At 54.1% G+C, this 21,851-nt stretch overlaps 1 protein-coding gene across 6 annotated transcripts in view; it reads left to right on the top strand.

Annotated features, from left to right (window-relative positions):
* Positions 1 to 21,851, top strand: part of Dab2ip (DAB2 interacting protein) — a 170,744-nt gene that overhangs the window by 82,567 nt on the left and 66,326 nt on the right. For 5 of the 6 annotated variants that reach the window (XM_032903189.1, XM_032903186.1, XM_032903185.1 and 2 more), the window contains exons 2-3: positions 1,465 to 1,568; positions 19,006 to 19,139. In XM_032903189.1, coding sequence (XP_032759080.1) covers positions 1,465 to 1,568; positions 19,006 to 19,139 — 238 coding nt within the window. Of the gene's footprint in view, positions 1 to 1,464; positions 1,569 to 1,589; positions 1,702 to 19,005; positions 19,140 to 21,851 lie in introns of those variants that run through there. The other variant, XM_032903192.1, reaches the window with a different exon arrangement.

The raw sequence follows: 21,851 nt of genomic DNA, 5'->3' as shown, positions 1-21,851 counted from the left end.
TGTTACTGTCTGCCCAACAGGCCTCCCACTTCTAAAGCTTCTGGGAAGGAAGGCCCAAATTAGAAGGCAGAGGTCGCAGATTATCTTGGCTGAGGGGACCATGGAGGCAGGCCATGGAAAAGGCTCACTGATCTGTATACACAACTGTGAGCTTAAGTACAGACCCCGTAGCCTTTAAAACACAGTTGTGAGGCCGGAGAGATGGCTCAGAGATGGAGAGCACTGGCTGCCCTTGCAGAGGTTCCTGGGTCTGTTCCCAGCACCCACATGGTGGCTTACAACTGTCCTTAATTCCAGTTCCAGGGGATCCAGTGCCTCTCCTGGCCTCGAAGGGTACCAGGGGTGCATGTGGTTGCACATACATACAATGTAGGCAGAAAGCATCTATGACATACCACAGTGATAAATAAATCTTTTTTAAAATGGTCATAAAAATCCAGCACTTGGGAGATAGAGGGAGAAGGTTCAGGAGTTAAAGATCATCTTCAGCTACATGGCAAATTCAAGGTCAGCCAGGGCTTACCTGTCTTAAAATAGAATTGTAGTAAATGCATGTAACTTGCTCTCCTCTCCCCCTCCCCTCCCTCCCTCCCCTCCTCCCCCCCCTCCCCTCCCCTCCCCTCTCCTCTCCCCTCCCCCTCCTCTCCCTCCCCTCCTCTCCTCTCCCCTCCCCTCTCCTCTCCCCTCCCCTCCCCTGATCCCCCTCTGGAGGCCAGGGCTCTTCTGAACTTGGAGCTCGCTTACAGCTAGACTGCCAGGCCAGTGAGCTTCCGGGATCCTTCTGTCTTTGTCTCCTCAGCACCAGGATTAGGGCACACTGGGCATTTGTGTGCACGCTGGGGATCTGAACTCGATTGTGCATCAACACTCTGCCCTCTCAGCCATCACCCCAGCTTCATCTTGATCATTTTTGAGTGTGCAAACATGTGCTGTACAGCTCTCCCTTTGCAAACCCTTTCCAGCTTCCTAAACAGAAACCCTACACCACGTGGCCATACCCCCCACCCCTTCCCACAGTCCTGGGTACCTTACTTTTGACCCGTCCTCTGTCCATGAATTTGACTTTTGTGGGTATTTCTCCTTGTTGCACTAGACAAGTCTTCTTCACCCTTGGGTTTCTGACTTATGTCACTTGGCACGATGTTTTCCGGGCTCATCCATATCATGTAAATGATGTTTTACCGTGTTCATCGATCATCCAAATGGGCAAAAGAGCTGTGTTTGCCCTGTGCCCGTTGTGAGTAGCGCCACTGTCAACATTACCTACAAATATTTAAACCTGGTCTTCTGGTCCTTTTGAGTATACAGTAATTAACTGCCCGGATAGTTTTGGGGAACAAGACACTACACTTTTCCACTGTGGCTATAGGAACTGCTGTGCTGTCCTTGGAAGTGGGTGGCGGCGGAAGCTACAGCCTCTCAGAGCTTTCAGATCTGCTCACCTTCCTTCTCCTTCTTTGACAGAGTCACCCCAAGAAAGGCCGGGCTCCCGGCGCAGCCTTCCCGGCAGCCTGTCAGAGAAAAGCCCCAGCATGGAGCCCTCGGCTGCAACCCCGTTCCGGGTCACGGTAACTATCTCTGCGTCACCACCGCCACTGCCACCACCATCACCACCTCGCCCTGCGGGGCTGCTCTGCGACCCCGCACCCCCCTTCCTGGAGCCTCATGGACCGGGAGAGCATCCAGCCTCCCTTGCTCTAGGTATCCGATCCCTTGGCAGCTCCCCGCTCCTTGGGGGCCACACGGGACCCCATTCTTTGAGGGAGGGGGCAGATGGAGGACAGAGCCTAGGGGGCCACCAGAGCTGGGAGAGGAGGCTGGATTGGAGCCGCCTGGCATGTGCACACATTATGCCCTCCACCCTTATTTTGTTATCTTTTATAGAACAGCTCAGGGCGTGTCGTAATTTGATTCTGTCTTGATGGGAAAGGGAAGGATTCTGTATTCTCCAGCTGATGATCCCTTAAAATGGACTCAAACAGAGTGTGTGTTCTATAGCACAGCTCTTCAGTTTAGACAGGCGGCATGTATACCTCTCTCTTTCTTGAAACCTAGATAAGGGCTGGGGAGCCGGCTCAGCCAATAAAGAAAACACAATAACGTAGTTCCATCTCTAGACCCCGTGTTTAAAATGAAGGTCCAGGTGCTGTGGCAGGAATGTGCAGTCACAGAGATGGGAAGGAGAGACAGGCAGCCCCGGGGCTTGCTGGCCACGCAGCCCCGCCTACCTTGCGAGATCTGTGTCAGTAACTGCCTCGGAAGGGTGGATGGTACCCTGAAGAATGGTGTCTGGCATTGTCCTGTGACCTCCAGACACGTGCCTGCTCTTGTGTATATGTTTCTGTTTGCTCATATACGGAGCTGTGGGTTGCATGCGTATATGTACCCAGAAATCCTAAGTGACTGCGCACAAGTGGACCTCAGTGACTTCACTCCCATGCACCCCTCCCTCCCTCCCTCCCTCCCTCCCTCCCTCCCTCCCTTTCCTTCCTTTTCTCCCTGAGACAGGAGTTCTTGGCTGGCCTGGAACCCACTATGTAGCCCAGGCTGTCCTAGAACTCATCCACTTGCCTCTGCCTCCCGAGAGCTCAGATTAAAGGCGCACGCGCCCGCCGCTATACCAGTCTCTATGTATTCTTGTTCTCTGCATTTACACTCAAGCACGCACTTGCGCAGACCTCCTTACGAAGCGAACAGGATGGTGCGTGCTCTGTGGCAGGCACCTGGCGCCAAGGAAAGAATACAAACTGTGTGCCCCAGGGATCTCCAGGCTGGATCAGAGGCAGACGGTGACCCTTTGACCCTCCCTCCATCCGTTCATTCAGCAAGGTTTCCCTTGTGCCTGCTGTGCACCAGGCACCATTCTAGGAATGGGCAGAGGGTAAGAGAGCCCCGAGCCAGTGTGCGGTGTGCAGAGTTCTGAAGAACCCGCAGCTTTGAGTTGGTGCTAAGAGCTGCCACTAGGGGTGATGTGATCTTAAGGGTTTTATTTTTTGGATAGCCCAGGCTGACCTCAAATAGTATATGTAGCAGATAATGGCCTTGAACTCCCGATTCTTTTGCCTCTACTGTCTGTGTGCAAACATTATAGGTGTGCCCCACTAGGGCTTTGAGATGATGTTTGAACTGGAGGACGAGGTGCCAGCCAGTCTTGTGGCCGGTAGGCAGGGGGAGCTAGGTAGAAGAGAGAGAGAGGACAAGAACCCAGGCCTGGCCGTCATTATGTGATTCAGGGGCTCTAGGGGAACTGACTTTGACTGACGCTAGAGGGTGGGAGAGGTGTCTTAGGCTCAGAAGGGTCAGTGGAAATTGGCTAGGTAGGCAGTGGTGGTGGTGGTAGTGGCAAAGGTGTGGTTTACATTCCACTGCTGCTGCTGAGTCTGGTGACAGGGGTTAAAAAACCTGGGTAGGAGGTGAGGCTGGGCCAGGAGGAGCCTTGGGTACCAGACTGAAAGGATAGGGCCTTCCCCGGGGCCACTCACCCTTCTGCTTCTGTGTATGGTATAAAACTAGGTTCTGGGGTCCCTTTAGGATTGTAGGACCTGGGTGTGTGTGTTTAACAAACTTCCTTAAGAGGTGGTTCAGAGTCAGGGCTGAGTGTTAGCCTTTGGCAGGGAGGGCCTAGGGTCATACTCCTAGATGTTCCCAGCTGTTTTCTGGGGGGGTTCTACAAAGGTGAGCCCATTACTGTCCATTGGAGCAGAAAGTAGATGTTTCCCCCTCTGAATACGAGGACCGCAGTGGGCAGGGAGGACCTCTGGGGTCCTTGGAACAATGATTGGTATTTCTACGATCCTGCCACTGATGGAATGTCCACTGTGTGACTGGCACTGTGCATGCTGTGTACCAGGCACTGCGCCCACTGTCCTGAACCATCAACTTTTGTGATCCTTCTCCTGGTAGCCCTGATGTTGATTGCCTCACCACAGAGGGGGAAACTGAGGCTCATGGGATAAGTCATTCACTCAAGCTCAGGCTGATGGATGGGACCCAGTGTGTCTAGCCCCAGGGTTTGAATGTGGCTTCCTAGGACTGAGAGTGGGACTGTCATGTGGCCTGCCGTTCCTCTGTTTGTGGCTCCAGCGTGCACACCACCATACCTTCGTGTTGCTATAACGTGTGGCTTGGTAATTGCCACTGGGGTTGGCGGTTTTCCTGTTCTGTCGTCCCTGTTTTCCGGGACATGGCCGCCCAAGGATGGAAGTCAGTGCCAGCTTGTGAGCCTGCAGCTCCCAGGAACGCACTCTGGCTGCTAGACCCGGGTGGTTTGCAGGGTGCAGGGCACGTTCAAGAGCCATTTGTCCAAACGCCTTCTGGCCACTTTGTGAGATGTCACTAAGTGTTATCATTTCACACACGAGGAACACAGGTTCAGAGTTGGTATCTCTGTCTCATAGCCCCCAAGTTAGCCAGGCACTGATAGGGTTGTTGGCCCTGTCAGTGTCTTGTCCTTTGGTCCTTTGGCTCTGTGTAGCCATTAAAGACAGGGGTGTGAGTGGAGACTCTATTGGCCCAGAGCTGACATGCTCAGGTACAAGATCTGGGTTCAAATCCTAGCATTTCTGAGCTAGGTCGTGACCTGGTTAGCCACCCAGCACAGAAGATAGGGCATCTGGGGTATCAGGAGGAGAGTCTCCTTACCCCCATTCCTGAACACTTTTCTCCTGCAGTTGTATCCTCAGTTCACAGCTTGCTGCTGCTCCCTGTAGACCCTGAGGGGGCCTAGGGAACACGGTTTTGCCTGGGGGAGGCAGGTGAGATACCACAGGCTGCAGTGAACCTGCCACTGTTGCTGCCATTGCAAACCTGGGTGACAGGATGTCACCATCTCTCACAGAAGGTGCCCTGTGGGAGATTGTGTGTCAGAGTGGAAGGTTTCGGGGACTGGCAGAGGACTGGATCTGACAGAGGTCCCACCAGGCTGAGAGTGGATCTCCAGTTTGGGTTGTGTGTTCCCTCCCAGGATTCTCACTCGTTCGTTCTGTGAGGAGCTATTCCCACGGCTGTTTCACAGGGCATAGGTGGCTCAGTGGGACCTGGATGACAGCCCCTCAGAGTGTGGGGGTGGAGAGAGCCTCGTCTTTTTCTTTCTGTGAAGATGATGGCCCTGTGCTTAATATTATAATGTGGCCTCAAGGCCTGGTGCCAGCTTTGTGACTTGATTGAGTTGCAGGTCGTCCCTGTTCTCCTGTATGGCTACCCCTGTGGGCTTCAGTGGGCATGGGTCTGTGTCTCCTCAGGAGACTGTGTGTACCAGAGCTGTGGGGGACCTGGGATAAAGAGCCCATGGGGCTGGGGCTGAGAGTAGGTGACCACAGTGGCCTCCTGTTCCTCTCTTGGAGGTGTCTGGGATGCTCACCCAGGTCTGTCTTCCCTGTATTGGGAACGAAGAAGACAGAGATGAAAGATGGTGTGGGAGGTAGGGCCTGGAATCTGCAGGTATGTGGGGTCGACCCAAGTCCTTCTGGGCCACAGTCTTGGAGTGTGTTCCCAGGAATCAGGTTGACAGGAGACAAGGAAGTGCTGACTGCCATGGTTCCCTGGAAACCCGTTGGCCTTTACTGTGTCTAGGTGTGGGCTCAGTTCTTCCTCCTTCCTCCGCCCGCCCATGCTGTTGACCTTGAGGAGTCAGGCAGGGTCAGCTGGGAGGTGGCAGAAGCTTGGCAGCCAGTTGATCCGTCCTCGGGAAGTTGGAAGTGGAGACATTTGAAGGTTCGGCTGAAATTAGGTCTCAGGGCTATTTTTCTTTTTTTTTTTTTTTCATGAGATGGGGAAGTGTCAGAGAGGGGAAGGCTCCGGGGGCCGCAGAAGCTGCAGATAAACTCGGCACTGTGTTGAGTGAGCATGTTTCGAGAAGCAGGTCTTCACGATTCACTTTTGCTAGTGCCGGGCTGTGCATGAACTATGCGTTTCTAATTCAGTGGTGGTGTGCCTGGGGTGCTGTGCGGAAGCTGTCTGGCTGAAGAAGATGGGAGAATTCTTACAGTGGGGGCCCTTTACTTTAAGGCACATGCAGGAGTTTCTCAACAAAGGAGATAGTAGTTAGAGGAAGATATAACCAAGCATGAACAAACCAGTGGTCCTGCTTGGAGTGTTGGAAGCAATGAAAGAGAAGCTGAGGGAGAAATGCGAGGGGCTTCGGTGGGAGCACAGAAGCTTTTGCACTTCCTCCTATATAGGATGCAGGGAGCTGCTATAGGGGATGGCGGCTAAGGGTGGTGGTCTCTGGGGTGCCCGCTTGAGGCTTTCAGCTGCTCTGTCATCTCCCCACTCCTGTAGTCTCCCCACGTGTGAACAGACGTGCAGAAGGTGGGTGAGCTGGTCGGAGAGTCTGCCATTCTCAGCGTGGGTGCCTTCTGTGGGGGGAGGTCCTTTTCTAGAGAGGGAATTCGGTCAGAGCACCAGATGCTGGAGTTGTTCAGGATGGGGCAGGGCTGGGGGACAGTAGCAGTCTCCTGTCTGAATGAACAAGGAGCCAGGACCATGAGGCGGATGAGACTGTCGGTACTTGGGCTCAGGCAGGGAGTCAGGGTGCCATCAGTAGACAGATTTGGACAGATCAGGGATTCAGGGTAGGTTAAAGGATCAGGCCAACTGCTATTCTCACCTCACCCTCCATCCCTTGAGCTTAGATGTCCTAGTCAGGGTCTGCTTGCTCAGTTAAAGAAGCAGTAGCCCAGCCTCGGGCAGCTGGATAGGAACATGGAGAGGGAAGAGAAGAAGCACAGTTCTGTACTACCTTTTCAGTTCTAGAAGCTTCCAGAGTGTCCCCTGTTCTCTGCCAGGCCCTCCCTTGTGACGGCTAAGGTGTGAAGGCTGCTTCTTGGCCTGTGTCTCAGGCTCCTTTAGGTTTTCTCGCTCAGGATGGCATGCAGGGGTCAGAGACTGGGGCTTGGGAGATGGAGTGGTCTGAGGGATTTTCCTCTCCACCTGTGCTCCGGGAAGATAGTGCTGACTTCTCCTGACCGAGCACCCGGGAAGGAGCCCATCTGATTCTTGGCCACTGCTCCCCTCTGTGGGCAAGCCACCTGTCTCCAGACCGCTTTCTTCATTTCCAAACAGGGCAGCTGTGAGGGCTCGTAAGCTTGCAGGTCGACATTTAGCCACTCAGTGTCTAACCCTTGTTGCTTGTGTTTTAGGGTAAACGCTTCCCCTACTTTCCCCAGAACCCCAGGTAGTGGGGCCTGTCTCTCCCCTTCGCACTGTCTCTCACTGCCCCGAAGCATCAGCATCCTTGACAGAGCGCTGAGGTGCTGCCAGGACCTGGAGTTGGAGAGAGGTGAGAGAGTAAGAGGCTTAGGGAACCAGAGCTAGTGTTCTAAGGGGACAGTAAGAGGGACAGAGCTGGCCAGTCTGCAGGGTGTTTTCCTACCAGCGGGGGGCAGCAGAGGGCAGCAAGTGGACATCTGGGTGACTTTCCGCAGTGAGAGCTGGAGTCCTAGTTTGTACCTATGGCCACGGAGAGCCATTGAGGTATGAAGGCTGCAGGATGAGCTGTGGTGACAGTAACACTGGTCAAGGAGCATCCAGTTGACTAATGACGGTTGGGGCTGGCTGAGCTGGCTTGGCCTGAGTTCTTCAGACACCTGGACCTCTGCTTTGATCTTTGGGGTCCTTGGAGGACCAAGGTTTGGGGCCACAGCAGGCTTGTATCAGGAAAGGCTCAGGGTGAGGGGCTAGTGTGAGCTGACAGGAAGGGTTAGGGCCCTGCAGTCACCAGGCAGGGGCTACCAAATATTTAGATCCTGCCATACTGAACTATCTGCAGGCCCCCTGGGCTCCTTGTCAGCTTTCCCACTACTTTGGGAGGGAATAGGAGGGCATCCCAAGTAAGGCAGATGATAGGCCAGGTCCTCTGCACAGGGTCCCTAGCTCAGCATGGCTGACTATAGGGACTATATGGTAGAGAATCATAAACCTGTTTTTTTGCAGCTCCCTGGGGCAGACTGCAGTAGTGTTCATTTCCTCCTTACAACCCCAGGCCACACACATTTCACTTTCCAAGATGACTACATTGAACAGAGAAGGGCCCGCTAACGCTGCCTCCTTCCAGCACTTGGATGCAGAAGGCTTCATGGACCTTGCTAGCTGCCTGTGGCCAGTCTGTGCTAGCCAGTGTCATTTATTAGTCTCCTCCTCATGGATGAGGAGTGCCAGACTCACAGAGAGGAGGCACACTGTTCTGGGTTACACAGTTAGGAAGGGTCAGGGCTGACATCAGAATCCATGCTCCCTTCTCCTGCCTTCGCCGGCTCAGCACATGGGCAGCAGGTGCCTGAGAGGTTCTTTGTACCCACCCTGTGGTCCTGCAGGCCCTGTCCCCTTCCTGGATCAGGACCCTAGATGGAGATAGGGTTCAGCTGGCTCTGTGTGTGTGTGTGTGTGTGTGTGTGTGCGTGTGTGTGTGTGTGTGTGTTTGTATGCATGCATTAGTGTTTGTGTCTGTGCACATGTGTGTATCCATTAGTGTGCACATCTGTGTATTCATTAATGTTTATGTGTGTGCACATGTGTGTATTCATTAATGTTTGTGTGTTGCACATGTGTGTATCCATCAGTGTTTGTGTGCTTGCACATGCGTGTTGACTTTGAGATCCCTTCTCGGCTTCTCTCCCTCTCTCTCCTGCTCTCCCCTCACTTCCTGTCCCTAAGACATAGGGTCTCTCTCTCATTATTAGCCTGGAGTTCATGGGGTCTAAGCTGACTAGCTAGTGAGCCCCGGGGGTGTGTCTGTCTCTACTTTTCCAGCATGTGCCACTGAGCCTGACATTTTTTTCTCTTCCTCCCATGGCCTCTAGGGATTACACTTAGGTTCTCATTCTTGTGGGGCATATGCTTTCCTGACAGACATCTCCCAAGCCCCATGCCCCTTCTTTTTTGGGCTCTTGGTCTTCTGCCTTAAGTGCTAAGAGGACAGGCATACACCCTCATGCCTGGTTTATACAGTGCTGGGGAATCAAACTACAGGCTTTGTGTAGGCTGGGCAAGCACTGTGCCAAAGGAACCACATCCCTCCACCCCTGAATACACTTTTTCCTGCCGTGAATACAAAGTGAGCACGTGGCGCTGGGTTTGGATTACAGATGTAATTACATGTGAGCTCTTGGGCAGGAATGGTTTCTGAAGCCAGGAGGCCTTCTGTGGAGGTGGCGGATTCTGACATGTGTTTCCTACACAAGTCTAACATCTCGATGAACCACTGCCTGTAGAATTACTTGTGGAGCGTCTGAGAGGAGCCATGCCCCTCCCCTGCCCTAGCGCCTTAGATGGCCTCTCGTGGGAGTGGGTGGATCCATTTCTCCACCCACTGGCATCCGGGCATCCAGGTCCTCGCAGGCCTGCCTCAGCCTCTGCCTTTGTACTGGTTAATCTTTTTGCCAGCCTTCCGTCCCTTGCTTTGGCCTTCCTGGGCAGACATTCCCTCCCCAGCTTCAGGATATGAGCCTCATGTCCTTCTCCTTCTCCGCTCTGTCACTAACGATCCGCTGTGTGCCTCTCTTCCACCAGCTCATCATGACCTTCTCAAGGGCAGGGCCAGCTTCAGATTCCTTGGAATCCTCAGTGCCTGCCTTAGGCACCTGCTAGGGGCTGCTGGCGTGAAGGGGAGGGGGAGGGGGAGGCAGTAGGAGCAAATTAATTAGATGGGGATGAAGTGGGGAGCAGCTGCCTCCTCAAACCTGAGGGCCCTTCATTCTATGTGTGAGGCCACTATGACTACCAACTCTGACTGAGATGGAAACTCTGACTGGTCAGCCAGATCCTAGGAGCCCCAGCAGCCCAGCAGCCCTTGCCTAGACTTGTCTCTGCGTCTCAGCCTTCTGAGGCCAGGACTCCCAGGTCAGTGCAGCCTGCAACTGCCAAATTATAGGAGGACAATGCCCGTGGTGTCGTGTTCAACTGTGTCTGTTTTCCTAGTGAGAAGGCACTTAGTCATGCCTGCTGCCTTGGGGCTCAGGGGTGTTGCTGCCCTTGCAGTTTGGTTGTTCCCCATTGGTTAGCACTTTTCCTTGCCTTGCCCAGGGGCTAGCCCAGACTGTTGGGTGTGTGGGAGGCTAGGACTATCTGACCATCTTAGGGTTACCCACTGCTCCCAAAAGGTCTCTTTCATTTGTTATCACAGCAAATGAATTCCCACTGGTATGGTGGAGGAATGTGCCCAAGAAACAGAGGGTTTAGAGGTTAGCTAGCTTCTAGAACAACCTTTTCATTGTAGGAATGAAGAAACTGTGTTACAGAATGGCTAAGGTGCTTGTTCAGGGCCTCGTGGGTGCTTGCGGAGTGGCCTACACAGGCTGAACTCAACACTGCTGCTCCTTGACTGTGTGACCCTAAGCAAGGTTTATCCTCTCTGAGCCTCGAATTTCCCATCTGCATGGTGGGTTGTGAGGATCAAAGGAGTCATGAAAGGCTTTCGCAAAGCTGGTAGCAGCCTCATGAATTGTGTGTGCTGGGCCAGTTCCTGTCCTGTGGTTAACAGGGGTACTGAGAGTGAAGTGCAGGCCACTCTGCTGGGTGACCTTGCTAAGAGCATTTGCTCACACGGGACGGGGAAGGTCTGTGATTCACTAGGAGAGCAGCCTGGCCATGGGATCTCAGCCCTGAGGCCGGGGTACAAGGATGAGAGTCGAATGCAAGGGAAGGAACCCTGGTAGAATGGAGCTCCTGAAACTCTAGCCTAGGGTTTGTCTAGAATTGTGGCTTTCAGGCTTCTGGGCCACTTGAATGTTAAAGTCAGTGCCCACAGGCCTGGGGCTTTGTGGGACAGTGGGTCACTCCCTGGCTTCTCCCTGTTGTCACATCTGTGCCTGAGACCTGAGAGGGGCGTGTCTGATTTCTGTGTGTGGATGTTTCCTCAGGCCTGGGGGGTGTGTGTGTCAGAGGGCCACGCTTATGCAGTCCTGTCACCCCCACCCTTTCTCCAGGCTCTGAGGTTTCTTAGGGGACCCTTGCCTGGCATGTCCTCGTGATGTGTCACAAGCCAAGGGTGGGCTGGCGGTATGGAACTTGGAGGCCAGGAGGCCCTGCAGCCTTGGCAGGCGTCTCCAGGGGCAGGCAGACTCGCTGCTGTCCTGCCCCGAAGGTTTCCTGAGCCCAGAGTCTGCCTGCACTGCCCTTGCGTCTGCTCTCAGTGGACCCACCTGAATTTCATCCTCAGTACTTCTAAAATGTCTCAAAAGCTGTCTCCTCTGGTAAGCCCACCAGGATTACTCCTAAGTGGGATTCTTTAAAACATCTTCTTCTATATCACATTCATTCGTAGGTGGGAATGTGTACAGAGGGACCTGACTAAAACTTAGGGTATTAGGGAGGCCCATCCTGGGTGGAGGGACTTAGAAGGAGGAACTGGATCCCCCAAGCAAAAGAGGACTTTGATTTCAGGAAGCCCTTTGAAGTCTTAGCTGGTTGGAGGAGGCGGTAAGAGCACGGTCAGGGAAAGTGGAATCAGTGGTGAAGACAGTGGGCAGTAGGCCCGTGTGCTCAGTGGTCTGAGCTCCTCCTGCATGGCCCATCATCTGTGCAAACACTACTTTTATAGTTATTTCCCCCCTTTACTGACAAGGGGGCAGCCGTGGGCAGCCGGCCACTGGCTTAGGCAGTATAGCTGTTGAAGGGTACTGTCCTCTACTTCCCTGCTTCTTCAGGGAGATGGCGTGTGAATGTCGGATGTCCTTGCGCCTTAGGGGCTTCCAAGTATGCTAAAGTTTAGGACAGAAAGACATGTTTGGGGCAGGAGTTTGTGGCTCGTGACAAAGACGCAAGCCCCTGAGAACCATATGCCCGGGGATGATGAGGATGAGTGTATGCACAGAGACACCCCCGAAGTGGAGCTTCCCACACAGGGCAGGGACAAGATGGCGGTGGCGGCCTTAAGCTTGGTCTTCAGGCTTTCTCTGCTGTGATTGGTGTCTGTGCCAGTGTTGTTAGTGGCTGTTAACGACAGAGCGCATGTGTGTGCGTGCGTGCGTACGTGCATGTGTGTGTGTGTGTGTGTGTGTGTGTGTGTGTGTGTGCTAGTTGACATCATGCATGCGTGTATATACATGTGCATCTGTGAGCAGGGGGCTGCTGAGGAGATGTGTATGTTTTGCTTGCCTTCTTTCGTGGGTGGACTTTTTTGTGTGGGCATTGCTGGCCTGCCTGGCCTTGAACCTGAATATGGTTTCAGCCTTGTATATTTCTCCATGCAAAGATGTGTTTGTGTGAAATTTTCTGACCAGGATGTTTGTTTGAGACAGGTTCTCATTCGGTAGCCCAGCGTGACCTCCACCTCAGGATCCTCCTGTGCTTCCTCTTCAGTGCTGGGATTACGAGTGTGCCAGTAGTCTTGGACACCTGGTATTTTAAGACAAGAGTTTATCCTTGAATGGCCCAACCTCTTTTGAGAAACCTCATGGCCTACGGTTCTGTGTGGACTATGAAGGTCTTTCATGTTTAAGGGAATACTGGCATGTGTCAGAGGGGGATCTGAAGTGGGTGGCCATCAGAAAGGCACCAGCTGTTGATCCCAGCTTAAAATGTCTCTTCCTTTTCACCTGTCACCATGCTGTCACTTCATTAGTGAGCCACTCCCTGGCTTGGATCACCTTTGATGGTGGAGGAGGACCGGAGGAGTGGCACATCTGAAGGACGTGGGCAAAGCCAGAGCGTTCTCTGGTACTCAGTGCCAAGCCTGAGAGAGCCAGGCAACCCAGCTGGTCGCTGACCCTAATGTCATAGACTTAGCAGGTGCCAGCCCTGGGAGGTGCTCAAGCTCACTCACCCCCGTTTCCCACGGGAAGACTGAGACTTGGGGAAAGGAAGTGCAGCTACCTGGGAGAGTCTGGAAGCTTGGTGCTGAAGCTTGGTTATTCTAGACAAGGCCGGCCACCCTCTGGGCCTTGAGTGTCTGTCTTGTTTGTAACACGTAGGTCTATTGTTCTTACCCAGACATCTAGGAGATATGTCTCTTGCCATCCCAGCTCCTGCCCAGCCTGTCTGCCCATGCGCCCAGCATGACTCCTCTCTAGGGCCGAGAGGTAGCACTATCTGTCTGGGATCGTCCCCTGCCTTATCTGTCTTGCTTACTTGGATGTGTTCTTGGCATTCGGACAGGGCCCCAAAATGGTATCGAGAGAGATGTGTGTGAAACAGCCTCTCTCCCTGAAGCTTTCCTGTTTGGGTTTGGACTTTCAAAACTGGCCTGGGTAGAACATGGGTCCACCCCGCGTGGACGCTGGGGTTCTGCCTACATCCTGACCACTGTCTTAGCATCCAGGGTGAACAGATAAAGGGAGGTAGAGGTAGGTCAGGCCCTTTGCACATCTGCAGTGGTCCAGGGTCAGTCTGCAGGAACGGGAGAGGGAAACGAAGGCTGGGCTGGGTGGAAGGCATGTGACTGGGTAGATACCGAGGCTAGGGGAAGGTTCCCTTGACTGAGTACTTGCTGTCTACTGGGTCTGGGCCCAGTACTTCACACCATAGGAGATATAGCAGGTTGGAGTCCCTTGGTGACAAGGAGCTCCCAGGGTGGTGTGGCATGCATACCTGTGGGTCTCCAGAGTACAGTCGCGTGGGAGGATTGGACAGGTCAAGACTCTCTGAGCCTTCCAGTCACTTGTGAATCCTGCGTGCAGATGAGCTGTCTCTATAAGAAAGGAGGGCCTCACTCTGCCCACCCCACATTCTAGAACTCTCCTAGTCCGAGCTCTGCCACATAACAACCTCGCCACTTGGAGCAAGTATCTTAATCCTAGCTTCCACTTCCCATTCTGAAAACCTAACGTTCTGAAACTGAAGCCCACGTCTCCCCAAGGACTCCTCGCTGAGGCCTTGAGCCTCCTAGGCTGGCTCCCTCCCCGCTGAGAGATGTGCTCTGCGTTTTCATGGACACGGCAACTTGGCAAAACAGGAGCTTGCTCAATAACCCATCATTTATCCTCCCCCTCCTCATCGCTTGGAATTGATTGAAATGGGTGAATGAAGAAATCACGCATCTGGAATTCTGAAAGGGTCTGAGTGCTGCTGGAGAGCCTTCCAGGGAAGCAGGGGTGGGCCAGATGTTAAGACAGCATGGCTGCCACTGAGGTGTAGGAGTGGGGTGTGGGGGATGCCTGACAACTCATCCTTACAGCCAGACACATCCATGTTCTTCACTCTGGTCTGCCCAGAGGTAAAGTGGGGACCAGCTGGGAGTGGTTTGGGGGGACATTCTCAAAGGAGGCAGAGGCAAGAACTGGTAACAAGCAGCCTTGTACGAAAGCCCTGGGGCCTTAGTTGAGCCCAGTGCGCAGGCACAGCTGCCTGCTGTGTTAATGGAGGCCAGTGCCCTACCGGGGTGGAACAGACTCTGTCCTGGTGGATGGTGGACTGTCGGGCTGCCCGCTGTGCTTTTACACTTCAGTCCCTGCTCCCTGGATGAAAGCTTAGGCCTCACCCGAGCAGCCCTGTGGCCGCACACTGTGCACATAGGGAGTCTCTGAGGTTGCTTCAGAAGAAAGCACTGAAAGGGTTCAAAACTTCTAAACTGGATGTTACTCTGTGGCTCCAGGGTCATATTGCAAGCAGCTTCATTCATGGCCCTGTCCCCACTGCTGGGCAGCCTGCAGACTCCTCAGAGGCCCAGGCAGACTCCTACCTCTGTTGGTCACCCACACCTTGGGAGAGTTGGCTGTGTACTAGAGCCAGTCCTGGTGACAAATAAAGTGACAATAAAGCATGTGGCGGCTTGATATTTGCTGACTTACTGCTGACACCCAACAATAATGCCTTCCATCCTCTCGTCAAGTAGGCTGTTCATTAGCCTGTTTTACAGATACACTACCGAGGCTCAGAAAGGGTGTGTAACCTGTACACAGGGTTGTCAAATTTAGGATTGGAATCCAGATCAGACATGGTATTGTATGTCTGTAATTCCAGCACATGGAAAGAGTTAAAAGGGTGAGGAGTTTTGGGGGCAGCCTGGGCTACATGAAACCATGTCTTATCAGCCCCTGCCCCCCTCCCCTGGAAAACATTGATCCTAGAAAGTAAGTGTGAAGGTGCTTTTCCTATAATCCTACAGTTCAGGAGGCTGAGGGCTTCCACATGAGTTCAGGGCCAGCTTGGGCTACATGCTGGGACCCTTCTCAGGAAACCAATGAACAAGAGATTTGAACCCAGGCACTTAGAAAAAGCCTGAGGTGCCCCAGGGGAGAGCAAGGACAGATCCTTGTGTGTAGGGAGAAAGAACTTGTGAGAAAGCAGACTGCGTGCGCATGTGCATCTGTGTGCGTGTGTGTGTGTGTGTGTGTGTGTGTGTGTGTGTGTGTGTGTGTGTGTGTGTGTTGGCTGTGGGGCAGACAAAGGAGAGATTATGGAGTGATTATTGAAAGTATGTCTAGCCCTCACAGATGAGCTAGCCCTGGCATATGCTATTACAAGCTGCAGATTTTTAAATGAAACCTTTGTATTTGAGTGGGTTCCTGTGTGGATAAATTTGGCTTTTGTTGGATATTCTCTTCTGCACCCCAAACCTAAACTCCAATTAGCTTTACGTGTCCTGTTTAATACTCACTGCATGTCCCTCCCCAACTCATTCCACAGTGAGTTGACAGGCCTTGCCCATCAACTCTCTCAGACAAGCTGGGTACAGCCCGGGTTGAGGCCCATGTGCCTGCTTGCACCTCTTGGTTCTGAGCCACTGGCTGTCAGTATGCTCCAGCACAGCCCAACAGTGATGTCAGGAACTCTGTTCTACTGGAGGAAGGAACCATTTGTGTTTTTAGGCAGGGTCTTACTACATAACCCTGGCAGGCTAGGGACTCACTGTGTAGATCAGTCTGACTTCAAACTCACAAAGATCTGCTGACTTCTGCCTCTGGAGTGCTGGGATCAATGTGTTGCCACAACTCATAGCTAGAAGGAACAGGAACCTTGTCTGGTGCCACTGAGTTAAAGGCTGACTTGGGTCTTTTTGTTTGTTTGTTTGTTTGTTTTCTTTTTTTCTTCTCAGTGCTGGCATCAAACTCTGCAGCTAGCTTGCACTCTGCCACTGAGCCACCTCCCAGCCCTTTGCCTTGGGTCTAGCATAACTTCCTGGCTTGAAGACCAATCAGCCACTCTTTGTGAACTCTGGCTGTAGCTGATTCCACGAAGGGACAAGAGAAAAGGCTTGTCTCCTTTCATCCAGAGCCAGGGACCAACCACCTGACTCCCTGTCCCTGTGAATCTGGGCAGAGCACAGGAATGTAGCTTGGTGCCTTTCATCTTGGGAAAACCCTATGTCACCCTCAGTAATCCAGCTTGTTGGCCATGAGGCCATGGCCTCATCCTCCTAGAAGGAGGGGTATTTATTACCCCTAGGATCAGGGGACTCTGAGCTGAGACACCGAGGTCTGTAGGGCTCGTTGTGGTACAGTGGGGATTAACAGAGGTTCTCAATGGTTCCCTGAAGAATCTCCTCATGGTCTGACCTTCTGGACCTCTTAGGAATGTAGACAACACTTGTCACCCTGTCCTGTCACCCCATAGTGCCCATGGCTGTTGTGGTCCCACTGTCTAGTGTACCGGGCTCTTGGAGTACTGATCTCCAAGGTCATTGCAGCTTGGGTCAGGGGAGGTAGCAGGTAGCATTGATTTTTCAAAAGGAAGTTACAAATGTCTGTCACCTGGTATTTGAGCCTTGTGAGGAGACATGGTGGAAAGTGGCAAGAGTACAACCCATTCTTCTAGAGGGAAAATGGCCCTCCTACTCCTCCTCCTCCTCCTCCTCCTCCTCCTCCTCCTCTCAGAAATAGGATCAAACTGACAATATTGCTCTGAATGGGCTCAACAACCTGTAAAATGGACTCTGTGGTTCTTTGTATCATACAGTGTCGTCAGTGCAGAAAATGAAAACCAAGAAAAAAAAATCTAAGCCTACTGGGGAGACTCCTCAGGAAGGGCTGAGTTGGGAGAGCCCAGAGTTTACACGGAGGTGTCCTTGCCTGCCTGCCATCTCCTAAGAGCTTTAACCTTCCTTAGTCTGCATTGCCTTGCCTGTGGGTTACGTCTTTGGAGAAGGGTCCCTTAAATCCAGAGGTGTTTACTGAGCTCCACTGCATTTGAAACCTGGACGTGGTGTATTTGGACACTACTACCTGGGAAGGTCTTTGGGTGAGGTGGCATTTTAGTTGGCTTAGGAGGACTTGTGGAATGCTGACTGGTGATAGGAAGAGGTTGAGGAGGAAGGAAGTGTAGAGGGGAAAGGGCAGAAGGAGGGATAGCTTGGGGCATTGTAAAAGAGGGTGTGTCCTGTGGGAACAGCTCTGGCAGTAGCTCTTGGAGCTGGGTGTCCTTGGAAGATAACCTCTTTACAAATAAGGTTTGCAGATAAGGTTTTTCTGGTGTTTTCTGTGTGTGCTGGTGATATAAGAGGATTTATTCAGCCAGTTTTTGAGGTTGTCATGTCCAAGGGTTAGGGCTGTAGCAAAGGTTCACCTGACCTTCTGAACTAAGAAATCTATCAGCCCCACCCCTTCTATGATGGAAAAACTTCAAAATTCAGATCACAATGACAACACGATTTCAAAATAACACTCCTTTACGTCTGTTCTCTGGTCACCCAGAATCAAGGCTGAGTGGCTGGGTTCCAGCACCCCTTCCGTACAAGCCTTCCCCAGGGAGTTCTAGTTCTCAGTTCTTCTCCCTCAAGGTGCCCGCAGGGTCTGAGCCACTGTCCCCAAGGCTATGATGGAAAAGCCATGACAAAGGAACATGATGAGGAAAGGGTTGATTGAGTTTACACTTCCATACCTTAGTCCATTGTTGGAGGAAGTCAGGACAGGAACTCAGACAAGGTGGGAACCTGGAGCTGGAGCAGAGGCCAGGAGGGGTGCTGCTTACTGGCTTGCTCCACATGGCTTGCTCAGCCTGCTTTCTTACAGAACTCAGGACCACCAGCCCACCGGTGGCCCCACCTACAATAGCTGTGTCCTTACACATCAATCCTTAAATAAGAAAATGTCCTACAGCTGGATCTTAATGGAGGCGTTTTCTTAGTCGGGAGTTTCAAATGACTAACTTGTGCCAAGTTTACATAAAACTAACCAGCTCTCCCAGTAAGACTCAGCTGTGGCCCTTTGAGCCCCACATTTACTCATCATCTGTAAAGGGCATCTGGTCCAACCTGGGTGTACTGAGGCCTGGCTTGTCACCTGCCACTTCATTTGTCCAGAAGCTCTAGATGGGGTGGGGTGGAGTGTGGTGAGTTGGGAATGCTGCTTTTAGCTGGAGCCTCAGCTCAGCACTGGCTGGTGAATCCATAAATGGTCTGAGTCGGGTGTCCCAAAATTGGAGGCACTCAGCAAACCCTTCCACACCTTGGTCCCTCCTTAAGAGAGGAACTGGGGAACCTGTACCCATGGGGATTGGCTTTGGGGGGTCCAAGTGTTTCAGCCTCCATCCTGACATCCAGCCATTGTCTGTCCGCCTTAAGGGTCTAGATGGCCAGATTACTAGGAGGCTCGCTGGCCTGTTGGAGGACCTGCTTTCCCAGCCTTACTTTCCTTCATTTGAGTAACCACTCCTGTCAGTCTCTGACGGGGCGGGGTGTGTGGAATCCTCCTGGAGGTTGGGGGTGTGGCCTGGTTGCGAAGGAAGGTGAGGTGAGGGGCTGCTGGTGGTGCTAGCCACTCATCACCACCCCCTAAGTTCCCCGCCCCTCCGAAGCCCTGCCGCCCCGCCCTCTCGGCGCCAGGAGGTGGGTAGGGGGGCTCGGGCATCCTCGGCCACGGTCGGAGACACTCGGCTCAGTGTCGCCATGGCAACGGCGGCTTAGGGGCGGGGGCGACGTGGCGGGCTGGGCCGGCCGGCGGGCGGCGCGGGGTGGGCTGGGCCGCGCTGCGCGGGCCGGGCCGTCGGCGCTCGGTCGGCGGGCGGGCGGCGGCGCGGGCCGCGAGCTGCTGGGGCCGAGCCCGGCCCGCCGTGGGCCGCGAGGGTGCGGGTCCCGGCCCGCCGCCGCCGCGCTAACCCCGCCTCCCCTTCCCCCTCTTGTCGCCCCGCGCGCAGGGCTTCCTCAGCCGCCGCCTCAAGGGCTCCATCAAGCGCACCAAGAGCCAGCCCAAACTGGACCGCAACCACAGCTTCCGCCACATCCTGCCGGGGTTCCGGAGCGCAGCCACCGCCGCCGCGGACAATGAGAGGTGAGCCCGCCGCCACCCCGGCTGCGCCCCGAGGGCGCGGGGGACAAAGCCGGAGCCAGGCAGGGCACGCTCCCGCGGGAGTGACGCCTCGCCGGCCTCCGGGAACTCCGGGAACGGGGCCCCCGTCGGGCTGTGGGACTCGGGCTGCAGCCTTCGTTGCCTTCACCGGCTGCAGCTAGGAGGGTGCTGGAGGTCCGGGGTGAGGCCGGGCGGCAAGTGCCCTCTCGGGCATGTGGGGTCCTGCCTCGTCTGGCCGAGGTGGGCATTGTTTCCCGGGCTGTGCGGTGCCTGGAGGTAGGGACGGAAGTGGCGCCTCCACCCTCAGGACCTATTCCCGGCCTACCGAGTCCCTCGGTGTCCGATACAAAAGGCATTTTCGGCTGGGTTTTGCCCAGAGCCGGTAGCGCTCGTGGCGCGGAAAAGGGTGAACATCTGGAGGGGAGGAGCAGGGGGCTGGGCCGCTTAGGGGGCACATCTGCGCTAAGTAGGGCACGTGCTCCGCTGGGGGCTGGGGTGAGCCAAGCAGGCAGTGCCCAGGCGCTGGGTTGATGGGCATCACCTAAGACCCGGGAAGATGGGCCTTCCCCCTACAGTCTGGGCAGCTGCTCTCCTCCCTTACCTCCCGCTCCCAGGGGGTGTCTCCTATTCCTTGCTTCCTTCTGGGCAAGCCGGGAGCAGGTGTGGAAATTCCAGGGGGAGGTGGCTAGTGGGGCGGAGGGGAGGGGAGGAGGTTGTTGAGCCTGCTCTGGAGTCAATGGCAACGTGCAGGCTTCAGCTCGCAAGGGCAAGCCATCCTGTCCGTGCGGGGGCACTGGGCGGGCACAGCCTCTGGGGGCCCTGGTTCTCCTTGAGTCGTGTCAGCCACAGGCACCTTTCCACTTAGGCACAAGCACAGTGATGCATTTCTGTGCCAGTTAGAACGTGTCGTGGAGGTGAAGGAGCCAGTAGGCTCCCAGGAGCTTTTTCAGCAACCAGCCCCAGCATCTTAGGCTACTGGCATCTGCCTTCCTGGGTCCGTGTCCGTTTTACCGTTGGCGAGTTGGCACTTCTTGTGCAGAAGAGCACAGGTAGAATGATGTCTTCCCTTTCCTCCTTGGTTCCTGCAAGCAAGGAGCCCAAGTTATCCTAACTCCTGCCCAAGGTGGTGTGACGTTTAACTGACACCTAACACCTTTCCCAGAGCACCCCTCCCACATCCCAGTTAGAACCACTAGACCTTCCTCGTCCATCAGCCCAGCGCTGTTCTACAGTGCATGTCCACCACAGTCTGCACCTGGCTTCCTGCCCCGGCTGCTAAGCCCAGCCTAAGGCAGGACCCCCGCCCCCACCCCGCCACCCCAGCTTTTCACTGATGGCTATGGTGCCCCAGGGGACCAGGCGTTCCCTGGCAGGAAGATGCATCCAGGCCAGAGCTCGGTGCTGGGTGCAGCCACTGCGTCTTTGAAAATCTCCATTCCCATCTTTGTTATTATTGTCTGTCTGGGCGGCAGGCCACCCGGTTTGCTGCCTTCCTCCCTCCTCCGGCCCCCACCTCCGGCTGTCTCCCCCAAGAACATGCCCTTCTCTGCGCTTTCCCTGGCAGGGGTCCGGACCCTCTGTTCTCGCATGCGGGGGCTTGTGTACGTACCCCATTTTGTGTGCATGTGTTGGTTGTCCGGGAGCAGGAGAGACGGCAGGCAGCCCGGGTCTCTGAGTGTGTCTGCCCTCTTGAGAGCAAGCGGCATGCATGTCGTGTTTACCTTCTACCGCTGGGAAGCCCGCACCAAAAAGCCAGCAGGCGCTTGGCTAGCAACCTAGCCAGAGTGGGGCTTCACTAAGATGACCTCGGAAACATCCTGTGCAGCCTGGTCTCAGGTTAGCCTTGTTACATGGAAGGGGAGGGGGAGGGGGAGATCGAGTCGGGTTAGAGAGTGAAACTACAGATCCGTTTCTGGAAATGTGAAAGGCAGCAAGAGGAGCTGAATGTCATTGGCAGTGGTGTGGAGTTGTCTTTAAAATTTTCTGTAAACAATCTGTCCTGGTGGCCTCTGGTACCAGAAGGGAGCCCAGATTTCCCTTGAATAGTCAGGGAGACTGGGTTTGAATCCCCCTACCCTGTCTAGAAGCTAAAATAGGCTTTCAGGACTGGGGTCTTGGTTTGTTGCTTTGTTCAGGAATCGATCTGCTGTTGGGTGAATGGGTGGATGTTTCTTTGGGGCAGTTTCTGGAGTCATCATTCTTGGAAGTTGAGTAACATCAACTGTGGTGAACCTACTCTCACCCCCTCATTTCACGGTCAAACCTGGGTGAGTGGAGAGGTGCCTCCTTATTCATGTGGGGGTTGTGCTGCCCAGGTGCAGTAGAAAGAACAGAGCAAGGAGAGGTTGAATCCCCTCTCCAGGCTCTCCCACACGCCTGTGCCTGTCCTGGGGTAAATACAGAGACTCGAAGCAGGGAGTGGATGTGAGACAAGGACGGCGGGAAAGGGAATAGAGGCTTCCAGGGTTGCACGAATGAGCCCTGATCCCAGTGGCCTTCCACGTAGATGAACAGTTTAGGGCTATCTGGTCAGTTCCTTCAGTGTAACTGGGTGAATCTGTGGTTTGTATGACTGCTAAAGAGGTGTTAATGCATGTTGTCTGTCTGCTCTGCAAACTGCTGTGTTGGACAAGTCAGTTTTTTGTTTGGAATTCTCCACCCAGAGTCTGGAAACCAGGTGGTTCTGTGCTGGAA

Source organism: Rattus rattus, chromosome 5 (assembly GCF_011064425.1).
Source record: "Rattus rattus isolate New Zealand chromosome 5, Rrattus_CSIRO_v1, whole genome shotgun sequence".
NCBI classification, from domain to species: domain Eukaryota; kingdom Metazoa; phylum Chordata; class Mammalia; order Rodentia; family Muridae; genus Rattus; species Rattus rattus.
The sequence above is the reverse complement of the archived record's forward strand: the minus strand, read 5'-3'. Positions and strand labels throughout refer to the sequence as shown.